Source organism: Artemia franciscana, chromosome 3 (genome assembly GCF_032884065.1).
Source record: "Artemia franciscana chromosome 3, ASM3288406v1, whole genome shotgun sequence".
Lineage (NCBI taxonomy): Eukaryota > Metazoa > Arthropoda > Branchiopoda > Anostraca > Artemiidae > Artemia > Artemia franciscana.
In genome coordinates, this window is record NC_088865.1 from 40,481,602 (window position 1) to 40,495,946 (window position 14,345).

The 14,345-nt window shown below is 37.2% G+C and overlaps 1 protein-coding gene across 4 annotated transcripts in view; it reads left to right on the plus strand.

Annotated features, from left to right (window-relative positions):
* LOC136025265 (ELMO domain-containing protein 2-like) overlaps nucleotides 1-14,345 on the plus strand; it is a 35,693-nt gene that overhangs the window by 9,795 nt on the left and 11,553 nt on the right. For all 4 annotated transcript variants that reach the window (XM_065701122.1, XM_065701125.1, XM_065701126.1 and 1 more), the window contains exons 3-4: nucleotides 69-243; nucleotides 7,293-7,556. In XM_065701122.1, coding sequence (XP_065557194.1) covers nucleotides 69-243; nucleotides 7,293-7,556 — 439 coding nt within the window. The remainder of the gene's footprint in view (nucleotides 1-68; nucleotides 244-7,292; nucleotides 7,557-14,345) is intronic.

Below are 14,345 nucleotides of genomic sequence, written 5' to 3' on the forward strand. Positions count from 1 at the left end.
CCCCAAAAAAAAAGTATGTGGATCTCTACCTTTGTGAAGCCTCTGATTATGTATATTTCAATTTTCAGAACGTTCTTTAATGATGTCCAGAAGTTCAGAAATACAGAAGTTAATATCATATCTAGATAGGGCTGCAAACGAGGGCAGATTCTCAGCAACTAAATCATCAAATGATTTGATTATTTCCAAGGCAGTTAAAGCAGTGATGCAAATTAAATTAATTAAGCCATCTGTTCATCAGCAGTAAGTTTTCTTTTGTTTTAAAAGTTGATAGACTTATAATTTATTCCTCAAGAGAGTTGACATCATTTCCAAAGTAGTTAAAGAAGTGACGCAAGCCAAATTTAGTCATATTTTTTTTTCTGCTATGTCTTTCCCTTCCATTAAGTTAAATGTTTACCAGTGGTGTCGATTCACGAATTGATGCCCCCATTTTTATTTTTTCACCCTGGCAAATTTTTTGTTTTTTTTTCAATGACAAAATCAAAAGAGGCATTTTTTAATGAAAATGCCCCCCAAAAAGGTATTTTTAAATATCTAAAAAGGGTAAAAAAAACTGAAGGGGGGTCACATGCCCTTGTCTTATCTCCAATTGATGCTACTTCTGTTTACCGGCACTGACAGACTACTTTGTATAATCTGTTTCTTTCCAAAACAGCTAAAGCAATGATGCAAGTTAATTTAGTTGAAACCTCTATTTGTCAAAGCAAGGTTTTTTCCTCCAATTAAGGTTACAATGTATTTACACTGACATTTTATCCTTAAATGATTTAACCATTTCGAAGCTAGGTAAAGTAGTAACTTAAAGTCAAACTAAGTAGTTGCTCTATTCATTGGATCATGTTTTGTCTTTTTTATTATATGAACAGCTTACTGACACTGGAACCTGATTGCCAAGTTCACTCTGGGTGATTCAATTGATTCATTGCTCTCTTGTGATCATTTCTAATTGCTCAAATTCTCTGGAAATCAACAGTAATTTTTTTTTCCAATTAATTTTTCAGTAAGCTGACACTGACAATTTATTATCAAACGACCTAATAGTTTCCAGAGCAGTTAAAAGAGTGATGCAATTCAAAGTAGTTGACTGATCTATTCATTCACATTAAGTTTCTTCCCTTCTTTTAAATAGACAGTTCGCTGCCACTGACATTTATCATCAGTGGCATTAAGATTGCCACTGATTTTTAAGTGGCATAAAATTATAAGAGAAACATTGAGCTTCTTCCCTTCTTTTAAATAGACAGTTCGCTGCTATTGACATTTATCATTAGTGACATTAAGATTGCCACTGGTTTTTAACTGGCATAAAATTATGACAGAAATATTAAGTTTCATCCCTTCTTTTAAATAGACGGTTCGCTGCCATTTACATTTATCATCAACGATAGGCAATGGAAGTATCGTTTACTAAATCCTAAATTAGTCAACAGTAAGTTTCTTTCTCCCTATTAATTTGGCAGTTCATGGACACTGACAGCTTCTCATCAGCTCATGTTTGTCAGCAGTGTTCATCTTTACAGACCAGCAACAAGTGTTAATAATATTAATGTTTAATAGTATCAATACGGTCTAATTTGTGTGATGTGTTGTTAATAGCAGATGCAGTAAGAGTATATCTAGAAAATCACTCGACTGGCTACATTTTGTATTTAGCCATTTCTTCTTCTTTTTTTTTATCATAGGCAGTGCTAGTAGCGCTGCCTAAGTAAAGAACTATTTTGGCACAATGTTTTATTTATTTATTAATTTTTTGGTCTTAGACCAGGGCACATCGTATCGTTCGATTGGAAATCGAAAGAACTAGTGCCCTCTTTAATAGTCGAACGTGATTGGAGGGCGCAACTAACCCCCCTCACGCGCAAACCATTTCCCCAAACATATACAATCAAATATTTGAGATATCCATTTTGTTCAAAGTAGTCGGGAGTTCCAGAAATTATGTCTTTAAGGATGAGAACTTCCCCGCAGCCCTCAGGGCAAGGGTTGTAAGTTATGCCCTGTGGGCATATAAGTTTTTTATAGAAAGGGTTATCGTATAAACTTCAGAGGGGGCTCATTGGATTGGTAATCAGAAGCTCTTTTGCCTTTTTTAAGATTCAGAGTGATTGTAGGGCAGCAATCCCCCCCCCCCCCACACACACACGTCGTTATGTCCCGAAATGTATCCAATTGAAATTTCAAGATAGCTCTTTTATTCAAAATAGTCCGAAGATCTTATAACAAGGCTTCTGTGGTTGAAACCAACCCCCCAAGCCTTGGGGTAGGGATTGTAAGTTATGCCCGTGGGGTATTTAAGTTTCTTATAGAAGGGATGGTTGAATAAACTTTAGAGGAGTTTCATTTGGTGGAAAATTTTAAGTTATAGTTTCCTTTTAAGAGTTGAAAGTGATGGAGGGCAACTAGCCCCCCCTTCTGACCGACAACCGTTCTTTTTACCTGTGAGATATCCATTTTGTTCAAAATAGTCCAAAGAACATATAAAAAAGCCTCTAGTATTGACACAACCCCCCCAGGGCTCTGGGACAAGGGTTGTAAGCTATGGCCTGGGGTATATAAGGCTTTTATGGAATGGCTGTTTGTATAAACTTCAGCTGTGGCTAATTTGATTTGAAATCGGAAGTTATATTGCCCTTTTTAAGAGTTAAAAGTGATTTGAGAGTAACAAGCCCCCCCCCCTCCAGGCCCATCATTTTCCCCACCACATCCAATCAAAACTTTGAGATAGCAATTTTGTTCAAAATAGTTGAAGGGTTTGTACATTATGTCTTTGAGGATTACAACCACCCCACATCCCTCAAGGCAAGGGTTTTAAGTTATGCCCTGGGGGCATATAAGGTTTTTACAGAAAGGGTGGTCGTATATACTTCAGAGAGTTATCATTGGAAAGGGATTGGTGCAAAAGTTTTGGTGCCCCTTTTAAGATTAAAGTGATCAGAGGGCAGCTACCCCCCTCCCCCACATGTTGTCTTTTCCAAAAATGCAGACAATAGAAATTTCGAGATGGCTATTTTATTTAAAACAGTCCAAAGATCATATAACAAGGCTTCTGGGGTTGTTACAACCCACCAGAGCCTGGGTTAAGGGTTGTAAGCTATGCCCCGGGGGCATTTATGGTTTTTATGGAAGGGGTGGTTGTATAAACTTTGGAGGTGGTTCATTTGTTTGAGAATTAGAAGTTCTAATTCCCCTTGATGGAAGTTAACTAGCCCCCTAACTATCCCTCTTTCATGAAACGCATCTGACTGAAATTGTGAGGTATTCATTCTAAAACAAAATAGTCCAAAGAACATAAGAATGCCTCCGAGGTCTCATGGCAAGGGCTGTGAGTTAGGCAATTTGTTCATTTTGAAAATAAAGTGAGAAAAGGTTTGCATGTTTAACTACTACTTTCCCGAAATACTAAGGGCATTAAGGTGAGTCTTTCAAGGAATGTTGAACTAAATCAAACATGTTTTGTGTATATGGGTTGTCAAAAGGGCGTAACTCAGGAATGACTCAGTATATTAATTTGGAACTTTCGGGAAGTGATAAGAGAGATGATCAATGGACCAAAAAGGCAATATTAGCACGCTACTACTACCACTGCTACCACTACTACTACATCTACTGCTACCACTACTATCATCAAAACTACTACTTCTGTAGCGGGTACTACTAAGGCTGAGGATATTAGAATAGAATAGAATATATTTATTCACTACAATAGCCGGAGCTAGCATTAGCATGTCATGACAAAAATAATTTATACCTTCAAAAACACTCACAGGAAAATTTAAATAAACATTATATTAATCAAACATTAAATATTAGTCGTGTCAATATTATTAAAATGACGGGTAAAATATGGGACAAATGATTTACGAAATCTCTCAGTACTATAGGCTAAGCAAGTCAGTAACTGTGTAGACAATTCTTTTTTATTTGTCAGAGTCTAGTAACTGGTCCTTTAGTTGGGGGGCTCTCAAGGTTGGGTAGTAGACGACAATGAGTTGGGGAATTCAAACAATTTAGTCCAAATCTATATGTTAAGCCATGTCTACGACTATCAAGTGAGTCCAAATTGAGTTGTTTCAGTGCATCCTCGTAAGTTGAGTAGTTTTGTCCAAGTATAATTTTTCAAGTATAATTTTAGTATAATCAAGTCTATCTGTTTGATCTTTTGTCAATCCAGGATGCCATATTGATATTGAAATAAACATCTGAGGAAACTTTGAGGGGAAACCTTGAACTAAGTCAATATAATATGTGCATGCAGATTAATAATACGGGCGAATCAGCAATTTTTAGAACGTGTTATCGTATCAAGAGGAAACTTCAGGGGTATCATGAGTGGGATATTCAGTTGACCAAAAGGCAAAATGACCCTGCTACTACTGCTATTATTACTCCTGCTACTACTGTTACGACCACTAATAATAATACACTATTACTGTTACTACTTTTACCACTACCACTATGATACTAGAACAATTAAGGCTAAGCGCATGAAGTTGAAAATTTACAGAATAGTGAGGGGGAGATTGAACTAAATCGAAACGCACTTCTTGCATACAGATTGTCAAAAGGGCGTATCTCAAAAATGGATTTGGGTATTAAGTTCCAACTTTCAGAGTACTTAAAGGGGAAGATCCATTGACAAAAAGGTAATATATGCATGTCATTATTAACGCTACTACCACTGCTACTTTTACCAATACTGCTACTAAACTACTCCAACTACTACTTCAATTGCAACAACTTGTAAGCCTTAGAGCATTAAGATGAAAAGGGCGTCAAAAAGGGGTCAAAAGCGGAAACAAGCAATATTTTTGGAACGGCTTACCATGCCAAGTTTAAACTTCCGGGGCATCATGAAAGGGAGGTTCAACTGATCAAAAGGCAAGATGTACATGCTACTACCGCTATTAATACTGCTGCTACTACTGTTACTACTACTACTAATGCAACACTAACACTGCAACTACTTCTACTACCGCCGCAACTACTGTGATGCTAGTATTATTAAGGCCAATTCTATGCAGGTAAAATTTGAGAGAATATTGATGGCAAATGCAAACTAAAAAAGACACTATTTGCAATTAGACTGTCAAAAGAGCATATCTTAGGATTTTTTCTTGTTTATTAAGTTGGAGCATTGGGTGTTGAAGGGGATGTTTTAAAAAAACCAAAGATGATATATGCATACTGCCACTAATGCTACTACTGCCACTGCAACTATTGCTGCTACAAAGATGATATATGCATACTGCTACTAATGCTACTACTGCCACTGCAACTATTGCTGCTACAAAGATGATATATGCATACTGCTACTAATGCTACTACCACCACTGCAACTATTGCTGCTACAAAGATGATATATGCATACTGCTACTAATGCTACTACTGCCACTGCAACTATTGCTGCTACAAAGATGATATATGCATACTGCTACTAATGCTACTACTGCCACTGCAACTATTGCTACTACATAAGCCATGGGTATTAAGATGAAGCTTTCAAGGAATATTTATGCAGATGTTGAACTAAATCAAAATGAACTATGATTATGTAGATTGTCAAAAGAGTGACAAAGCACTATCACAATAACAGATTACATTATTAAGTTAGACATTTCAGGATAAGTTGTGGCGGATTTTGAAGTAGACAGAAGACACTGTATATACTTTTAATACTATTTTGACGGTTACTGTAATAAATGACACTAAGGACAATAAGTTGAAACTTTTAGGGTACATTTAGTGGGAGTTTTAGTTAAATGAAAAAAAAACTATATGCATGCCTGTATTGAAAGGGCATATAAACATTATCATAGGCAGCACGTATCTATCATAACTAGTAATATCATTGATACTTTAAAGGAGCCAATTTGATTGGAAATTAAAAGTTCTAGTGCCCTTTTTAAGAGTCAAAAGTGACTGAAGGGCAATCAGCTTCCAATCCAGTTTCCCTGAAAAAGACTATGTCAGTATAAAAGGAAAAGAAATTTATTAAAAAAAACTCTTTCCACAAAATAAGTTTTCAAGGAAAAGTAAAAAACTCCATTAAACCAAAAATGAGCAAAAATAGAATCAAATAACTTACCAAGCGTAAAACTACCACAAATCAGCATCAATAAATAAATGAAACCCAAAACGAACAGAAATTACAATAAATAACCGATTCAGTCTCAAAACGAGCAGAAATTAACATGATTAAGGCACACAACCCCTACGTTTTCTCAATGCCAGAACATAATTTGCACTTTACTGAAAAAAAATGAAATTTTTTCACTTTTATAACTCAGATAAATCAAAAATTATTAGGACTTAAAAGAACAAATGTGATAATATGTACATTGAACTGACATGCACATTCATTTGTATTTTTTTTTCAGTAAAGTGCAAATTATGTTCTGGCGTTGAGAAGACATAGGGGTTGTGAGCCCTAATCATGTTAATTTCTGTTTGTTTTGAGTTTGGCTCAGTTATTTATTGTAATTTCTGTTCTTTTTAGGTTTCATTTATTTATTGATGCTGATTTGTGGTAGTTTTACGGCTGGTAGATTATTTGATTCTATTTTTGCTCATTTTTGGTTTTTGGTTAATTTTTGAGTTGTCGATTTCTCCTAATTTCTTAAGATATACATAGAAGCGTCATTTTCCCCTCAACCAATCCAAACAATGGGATTTCATTTTTTCCTTTCGTTGGTCCTAATTCCAACAAGATAATCTTGATTTATTGTGTAATTCCGGAATTTTTAGTAGTGTTGATTATTTGAATCCCAGTAATTAAGTTTTCTGATGGCCTGGGCTCAACACTAACTGTATTGTTCCCGTCTCAGAAAAGCGGTAAAATCTGTATTGTGCTCTTGTGTTTGAAGCTGAATGATATACCCGGTGCTTTTGTCTCAATGATCAATCTTATTTCCTTTCATACTTATGCCGAATTCTATACAAACTGCTTATATTCATAAAGGATTTTACTGCAACATTTATTTATTTTACATTGAATATTTTCACTTAATGATTGTACGCTGTTCAGAGTAATAATTTGTGTTTTTTGTAGTTTTTTTCATTCTGTTTATCATTGTATTTTTAACAGACCTTATGGCTTCAAATAGTTTTGATTGGAATAAATAACTAAATAAATTGGATAACGACTTACGCGCGCTGGGGGGCTTGGGGGGCACGAAGCGCCCCACCAACTAGGTGTTGGGGTGGCGCGAAGCGCCACCCCAACAGCGAGTATATATATATATATATATATATTCAATGGTGTATGTATGTATATTTGGATTTTGTTTTAGGTTTGTCATTTCACTAGAAAAGTGTATTCAAAAAATATGGTCATATCGACAACTGCTAAATGACCTCGAATCGTTAAGGACCACAAGTTACAACTCCGAAAATAGCGAGCATGAAGAGAAACTTATAAAACTTTGGAAGTCCTTGAGACCAAATGAAGAATTAAGTGATCGAATATCGAGACAATGGCAAGAAATTGGCTTTCAGGGTGATGATCCTAAGACTGATTTTCGAGGAATGGGAATTCTTGGATTAGAGAATCTACTGTGAGTTTTTCCTATTCTCTAATGGTCAATTTGACTCAGACTCAGGCAAGGGCAACTTCAGACCCTGAAGTTTCGTATCATTTTTGGGAAATTTATTGGTTCACTGACAATTGAAATAGCTAAGAAAGACATACCTTTACAATTAGAATTTCATCCTGAATCCAAAGATAACATTCATTTCTGTCGTAAATTTTGTCGTAATTTTATTTTACACCCCCCCCCCTCTAGTGCTCAAATATATACCCCAAAGTGTAAATATGTAATTAACTTTCCATTGTCTTGATACATTATCAAGCTGGAAGAAAATATTGACACAAAGAAAATTCACTGCAAATATACAATTCAGGATATATATTTGGGGGGGGGGGTGTTAAATTAATTTTGTACTGCAAATGGATGTTATATTTGGATTGAGGATGAAATTTTGATTCTAAAAGTATGTAAAATTTTGTAGCTCTCTCAATTGTCAGTTAAATAAAAAGAAACCTATTTATTAGTTTAATATCCACGTGACTCAAATATTAATTACCTTTTATTAAAAAAATTTCTCAGAAAGATAACGAATTAATTATTTATAAAATAAGGAAACAGTTAAATTTTATTCATAACACTTTAAAATTGCTCCTGTTACAACAAGTTGGTGTAAATATAGGATTTTATTCGTATTTTTGATTTCTTATCTACTAAAGTCTCAAATATAGTTCTAATCCCGGAATAACAGAAGTGGTTCATGAAGTGTTTTTTTTTATGCAAACAACATTTTTCTGTTATAATTTATCAGAAAAATTTTCATTTAAATAAATAAGTACATATAAGGTGCGAAATGAATACTTGCGTATCACTTGCATAGAAGTGCAATGTGCATAACCAAAAAGTGTCTGATAAGGGAATATTAGATTTTATTATCTGAATTATTAATTTTTGCCAAGAAACGTTTAAACTGACGCAAAAATGATTTTCGCGTCAGTTTAAATGCGGCTTAAAAGTTGTTAATAAATCAAAACCAGTTGATCCATGGGAAGGTTATGTAAAAATCATAGGCAGTGCTATAGCGCTGCCTAAGTAAAGAGCTATGTGGGCACGATTTATTATTTATTTTATTTTATTTTGGTTTGTTTTTTGGTTTTAGACCAGGGCACTTCGTATAGAAGGAGTTGTCGAAGACAATTCGAAAAGGGCTCATTTGATTGGAAATTGAACGGACTAGTGCAGAACGGAAAGTGATTAGAGGGCATCTAATACCCCTCCCACACCCACCATTTCCCCAAACACACCCAGTCAAAATTTTGAGATAGCCATTTTCTTTAGCGTAATTGAAAGGTCTGGAAATTATGTCTTTGAGGATGACACCCCCCCCCCCACAGTCCTCAATGCAAAGGTCATAAGTTATGCTCCAAGGGTGTATAAGGTTTTTATGGAAAGTGTGGTTTTTGTAAGGTTTTTGTAAGGTTTTTATGGAAAGCCCCAGCAACGGAAACGCCGATAAATGCCTCGGATGAATTATCTTCCCCCCTGATAACGAACCCAGCACGCCCCCGGACACGATTATTGACTGCAAAACAACCAACAAAAATTGGCTTCTGGAACGTGAGAACTATGAGTCAGTTATCAAAAACTGAGCAAGTTCTCAGAGAGATGAAGCAATATATTATTGACATACCAGCCCTAAGCGAAATACGTTGGAAAGGTGTAGGCCAAGAAACGCTAGATCATGGATATGTACTGTTGTATAGCGGAGAGGACAACCATCATCAGGCAGGTGTAGGACTTATGATGTCCCCCGCAGCATACCGAACAAATGCTGAAATGGACTCCAATAAACGAAAGGATCTTCTTTGCACGATTTGCTACAACACACACTAAGCTTTCTGTCATTGTATGCTACGCTCCTACCAATGAGGTGGATGATGATGTCAAAGATAGCTTCTATGAAATCCAGATTAACGAAAATGGTGCAGCACTTGTAGACTTCGCGCTAAGTAATGACCTTGTCGTTGGTGGGACACTCTTTGAGCATAAAAATGTGCACAAGTACACATGGACATCTCCTGACGGTTCAACGAGAAACCAGATTGACCATTTCCTGATCGCCAGAAGGGGGCGCAGAAGCCTCTTAGACGTGCATGGGTACAGAGGAGCAGACACCCAGTCGGATCACATGCTCATGATCGCCCACATACAGATCAAACTACGTGCCCAAAAGAAGACACAGCAAGATCTGAAGAAACTGTACGACACAGACAAGCTACAGGATCAAAAAATCCGCAGAGATTTCTGTATCTCTTTATGGAACAAATTTGATGCCTTGGCTGTTGAGGCAAATGACTCAGAAAGCGTCGAAGAGAATTGGGAGAAAATAAAAAGTGCATACACGACGATTGCCGCAGAAAAGCTAGGTTTCCGAAAGAAACCAAAGGAAAGGTGGATCTCTGATATAACATGGAAACAGATTGACGAACGGAAGGCACTCAAGCAAGCCATGCTCATAGATACTACAAGGTGTTCAAAGCTGGCATCAAAACAATTATACAAAGAAAAAGATAAAGAGGTAAAAAAAGAGTGCAAGAAAGGACAAGAGACAGTTCCTTGAAAAGAAAGCAGCTTTAGCTGAAGAAGCTGCTAGGAAGGGTGACTCCAAGACTGTCTACCGATTGACAAATGAGATGGTAGGAAAACAAAGCAGCCGAATCACCCTTGTCAAGGACGAAAATGGATCAATTATATCTGATCCAGAAAAAAACTGACAAGAGATGGGCTTCCCATTTCGAAAAACTTCTGAACAGACCGAGAACTTGTGACCAAGCTAACGTACCTAATATCCCTTTTATGTATTTAGACATCAATACAGATCCTCCGAGTGCTGAAGAGATCATGCATGCAGCAAAGAAGATAAAAAATGGACGAGCCCCGGGTATTGATGGTATTTCAGCAGAAATGCTGAAGTACTCAATTAGTACCTGCATATCCCTTTGCTTTCTCTCTTCACCAAAATATGAATATCCCTTTTATGTATTTAGACATCAATACAGATCCTCCGAGTGCTGAGGAGATCATCCATGCAGCAAAGAAGTTAAAAAATAGACGAGCCCCGGGTATTGATGGTATTTCAGCAGAAATGCTGAAGTACTCAATTAGTACCTGCATATCCCTTTGGCTTTCTCTCTTCACCAAAATATGGACCTTAGGGAAGGTCCCAAGAGATTGGAGCAGAGACATCATAGTCAAACTCTTCAAAAAGGGAGATTTGATGAACTGCCATAACTGGAGAGGCATCAATCTTCTCCCTGTCTCATCCAAACTATTAGCCTCTGTCATTTTGCAGCGTCTGCGGAAAGCACTAGACGCAAGTCTACGAGAAGAGCAGCATGGTTTCAGAACTGGGAGATCCTGTTCTGATCTAATATTTGTACTGAGAATGCTTGTCGAAGAATCAAAAGAATGGAACCAGAAGCTTTACCTCCTATTCATTGACTTTGAAAAGGCATTTGACTCAGTTGACTGAGATTGCTTGTGGAGAGTTTTGAAATACTACGGAATTCCCGAGAAAATAGTAGATATGATTATGGCGCTTTATGAAGAATCGGAATGTTGGGTAAAGACCGAAAACGGTACAACCAAATTTTTCAAGAACATGTCTAGTGTTCGTCAAGGATGTGTACTTTCCCCCATGCTCTTTATAATTATAATGGATTATGCCCTGAGATTCGCATCGGGCTACGGGGTAAAAGTAAGAAACAAGCAACTGTTCGATCTGGACTTCGCGGACGACGTTGTCCTTCTCGAAGAGTCTAAAGAACGGTTACAGTAGCTGCTTGACACTATTAACGAGAATGCAGAGAAAGTCGGGCTAAAGATAAACATTGACAAATCGAAGAGCATGGCCATCACAATCTCGCCACTTGTCCTCCATTGCAGAAACAAGGATCTAGAACAAGTCCAGGAGGTCAAGTAACTGGGTAGCTGGATTGATTGGGATGGAGAGATCTCGACCGAGATTAAACGTAGAATTGGACAAGCTACAGGTGCCTTCAATAGATTGAAGCCTATTTGGAGGAGTAATAAGTATTCAATGCGACTGAAGCTTCGACTCTTCAACAGCAATGTACTCTCAATTCTCCTTTACGCAAGTGAATGTTGGAAAATAAACTCCCAGCTTGAAAAAAGGATCCTTGCATTTGAAAATATGAGCCTCAGAAGAATGTTGAATACAAGCTGGCAACAGAAAATTACAAATGCAGAAATACGCAGAAAAAACAGGTCAACCTCTAGTCATTGAGTTGCTGAAAAGAAGGCGGTGGACATACCTGGGACACGTTCTTCGTATGGAAGAGAGCCGCCTCCCTCGAACAACCTATGAATGGAAGCCAGACGGTAGAAGAAAGAGAGGCCGCCCAAAAATACATTGAGACGAACACATGACCGAGATCTGAGGACGGCCGGTACCTCACTAATACCTGAATGGGAAGACGTCATCGCTGCAGCACCAATGCGAGAATGAAGAGGCTTTGTCGATGCCCTATGTGCCACCGATGGCTCTGGAGGAACTAAGGTAAGGTAAGGTGGTTATATAAATTCCGGAGGGGGCTCATTTTATTGGAAATCAGATGTTCAGCCACCCCCTCCCTACGCCGTATTTTTCTAAAATGCATCCGATAAAATTTTGAGATGGTCATTTGTTCAGAAGTCCAAAGATCGTATAATAAGGGCTTTGGGGTGGACAGAATCCCCCATAGGTCTGGGGATAAGGATTGTAAGCTATGCCGCGGGGGCAGATAACGTTTTTATGGAAGGGGTGATCGTGTCAACTTGAGAAGAGGATCATTTGATTTGAAATATATAGTTTTACCTCCCTTTCAAGTATCAAAAATGATGGAGAGCACCTAGCCCCCTCCCTGACATCCTCTTTTCCCAAAACACATTCAATTGAAATTGTGTGATAGCCATTGTATAATAATCCAAAAAAATATAAAATGTCCTTAGGTTGGACACAGTCCCCCAGAGCCCGGGGGCAAGGGTTGTAAGTTATGCCCAGGGTATACGAGGTTTTTATGGAACGTGTAGTTGTACGAACTTTGGATTGCAAGTCGGAAGTTTGAGCGACCTTCTTAAGAGTCAATAGTGAATGGAGGGACGTCAGCCCCCCCCAAGCATATAATTCCCCAAAACATATCCGATCGAAATTTTAGGAGAGCTATTTTGTTCAGCATTGTTGAAAGGTCCAGTCTTTGGGGTATGTCCTTGGGGATGTCTTTGGGGATGTTAACCTCCCCACTTCCACAGGACAAGGGCTGTAAGTTAAGCAATTCGTTCATTGTTTACACAGTGTATGTTATTGAGAAATGTATGCATATTTGAACTTTTCAAGAAGACAAAGAGGACTCAGGTGAGTCTTTCATGTTGAGGGGAGAGTTGGACCAGGTAAAAACACGTTATGTTTATACAGATTGTCATTAGGGTACAACACAGGAATAACTGAGTTTATTAATTTGGGAAATTCAGAAAATACTAAGGTTGATTATCAAAAAGACAATATTTGCATTCTACCAATACTACTACAGCTACCACCATTACTGCTACCACGCTACTCTATTTACAGTATTAAGGGAAAATTTTAACTAAATAAAAAAAACGCTTTGTGCATACACATTTTCAAATTATCGTATCTCAAGAATTGGTTTGGTTATTAAGTTGGAACTCTCAGAGAATAGTTAAAGGGGAAGATCATCTCACCAAAAGGCAACATGTGCACATTATTGCTAATACTACTGTTACTGCTACATTTACTACTATTACATCTATTGCAACTACTTGTTGCAACTACATTGAGATGAAAATTTCAAGAAGTATATGAACATACAGGTTATCAAAAGGATATATCAGCAATGTCATAGCAGTGGCTAATTGTGTTAAGTTGAAACTCATGGGACTTGATGAGAGGAATGTTCAACTGACCAAAAGGCAATAGGTTGATACTGCTGCTATTAGTACTACCGCTATTGTTGAAATAACCAAAAGAAAATATTTGCATCCTAATGCTGCTGCTTCTACTCATACTACTGTTACTGTTATTACTACTTCAATTCCTACTACTGCCACTAAAGCTCAGGCTACTACAATTATTTCTAATGTTACTACTATTACTACTGCTATTGAAAGTAATTATATTAAGGCAAAAAATTTGGGATATATAGAAACTGTATGGAACTAAATCGAAACACACTATGTCCACACGAGTTGTTAAGCGGACGCATCAGAAATGCTTCAGGAATGGTTGATGGTATATATTAAGCTGAAATTTCAAGCGTGTGTAGAAGGGGATGTTGAAGAAACCAAATATGCCATGAGCATACTGCTACTAATGCTGCTACAGTTGATGCTACTGCGGAAGCTAAGGGTATTAAGGTGAAGCTCTTAAGGAATATGTAGGCGGATGTATGAACTAAATCAAAACAACCTATGAGGATGTGGACTTTCAAAAAGGTAACAAAGCATTATCCGAAGAACTACTTATTTTATTAATTTAAACCTTTAAGGGTAAGTTGTGGGGGATTTTGCACTAGCCAAAAGGCACTATATGTATACTTTTAATGCTACCACTACAGTTATTGACGCTGAAGGTATTAAGACGAAACTTCTTGCGAATTTTTAGGAGCTTCAATTAAAGCAAAAAAAACTATATGCATCCAAATTTTCAAAAGGGTATATCGAAAGTAAAACAGTTCAAAATAGGGATGCTACCTTTTTTTTGACAGTGAATAGATATAAAATTATTTAACTGGATATTTCGAA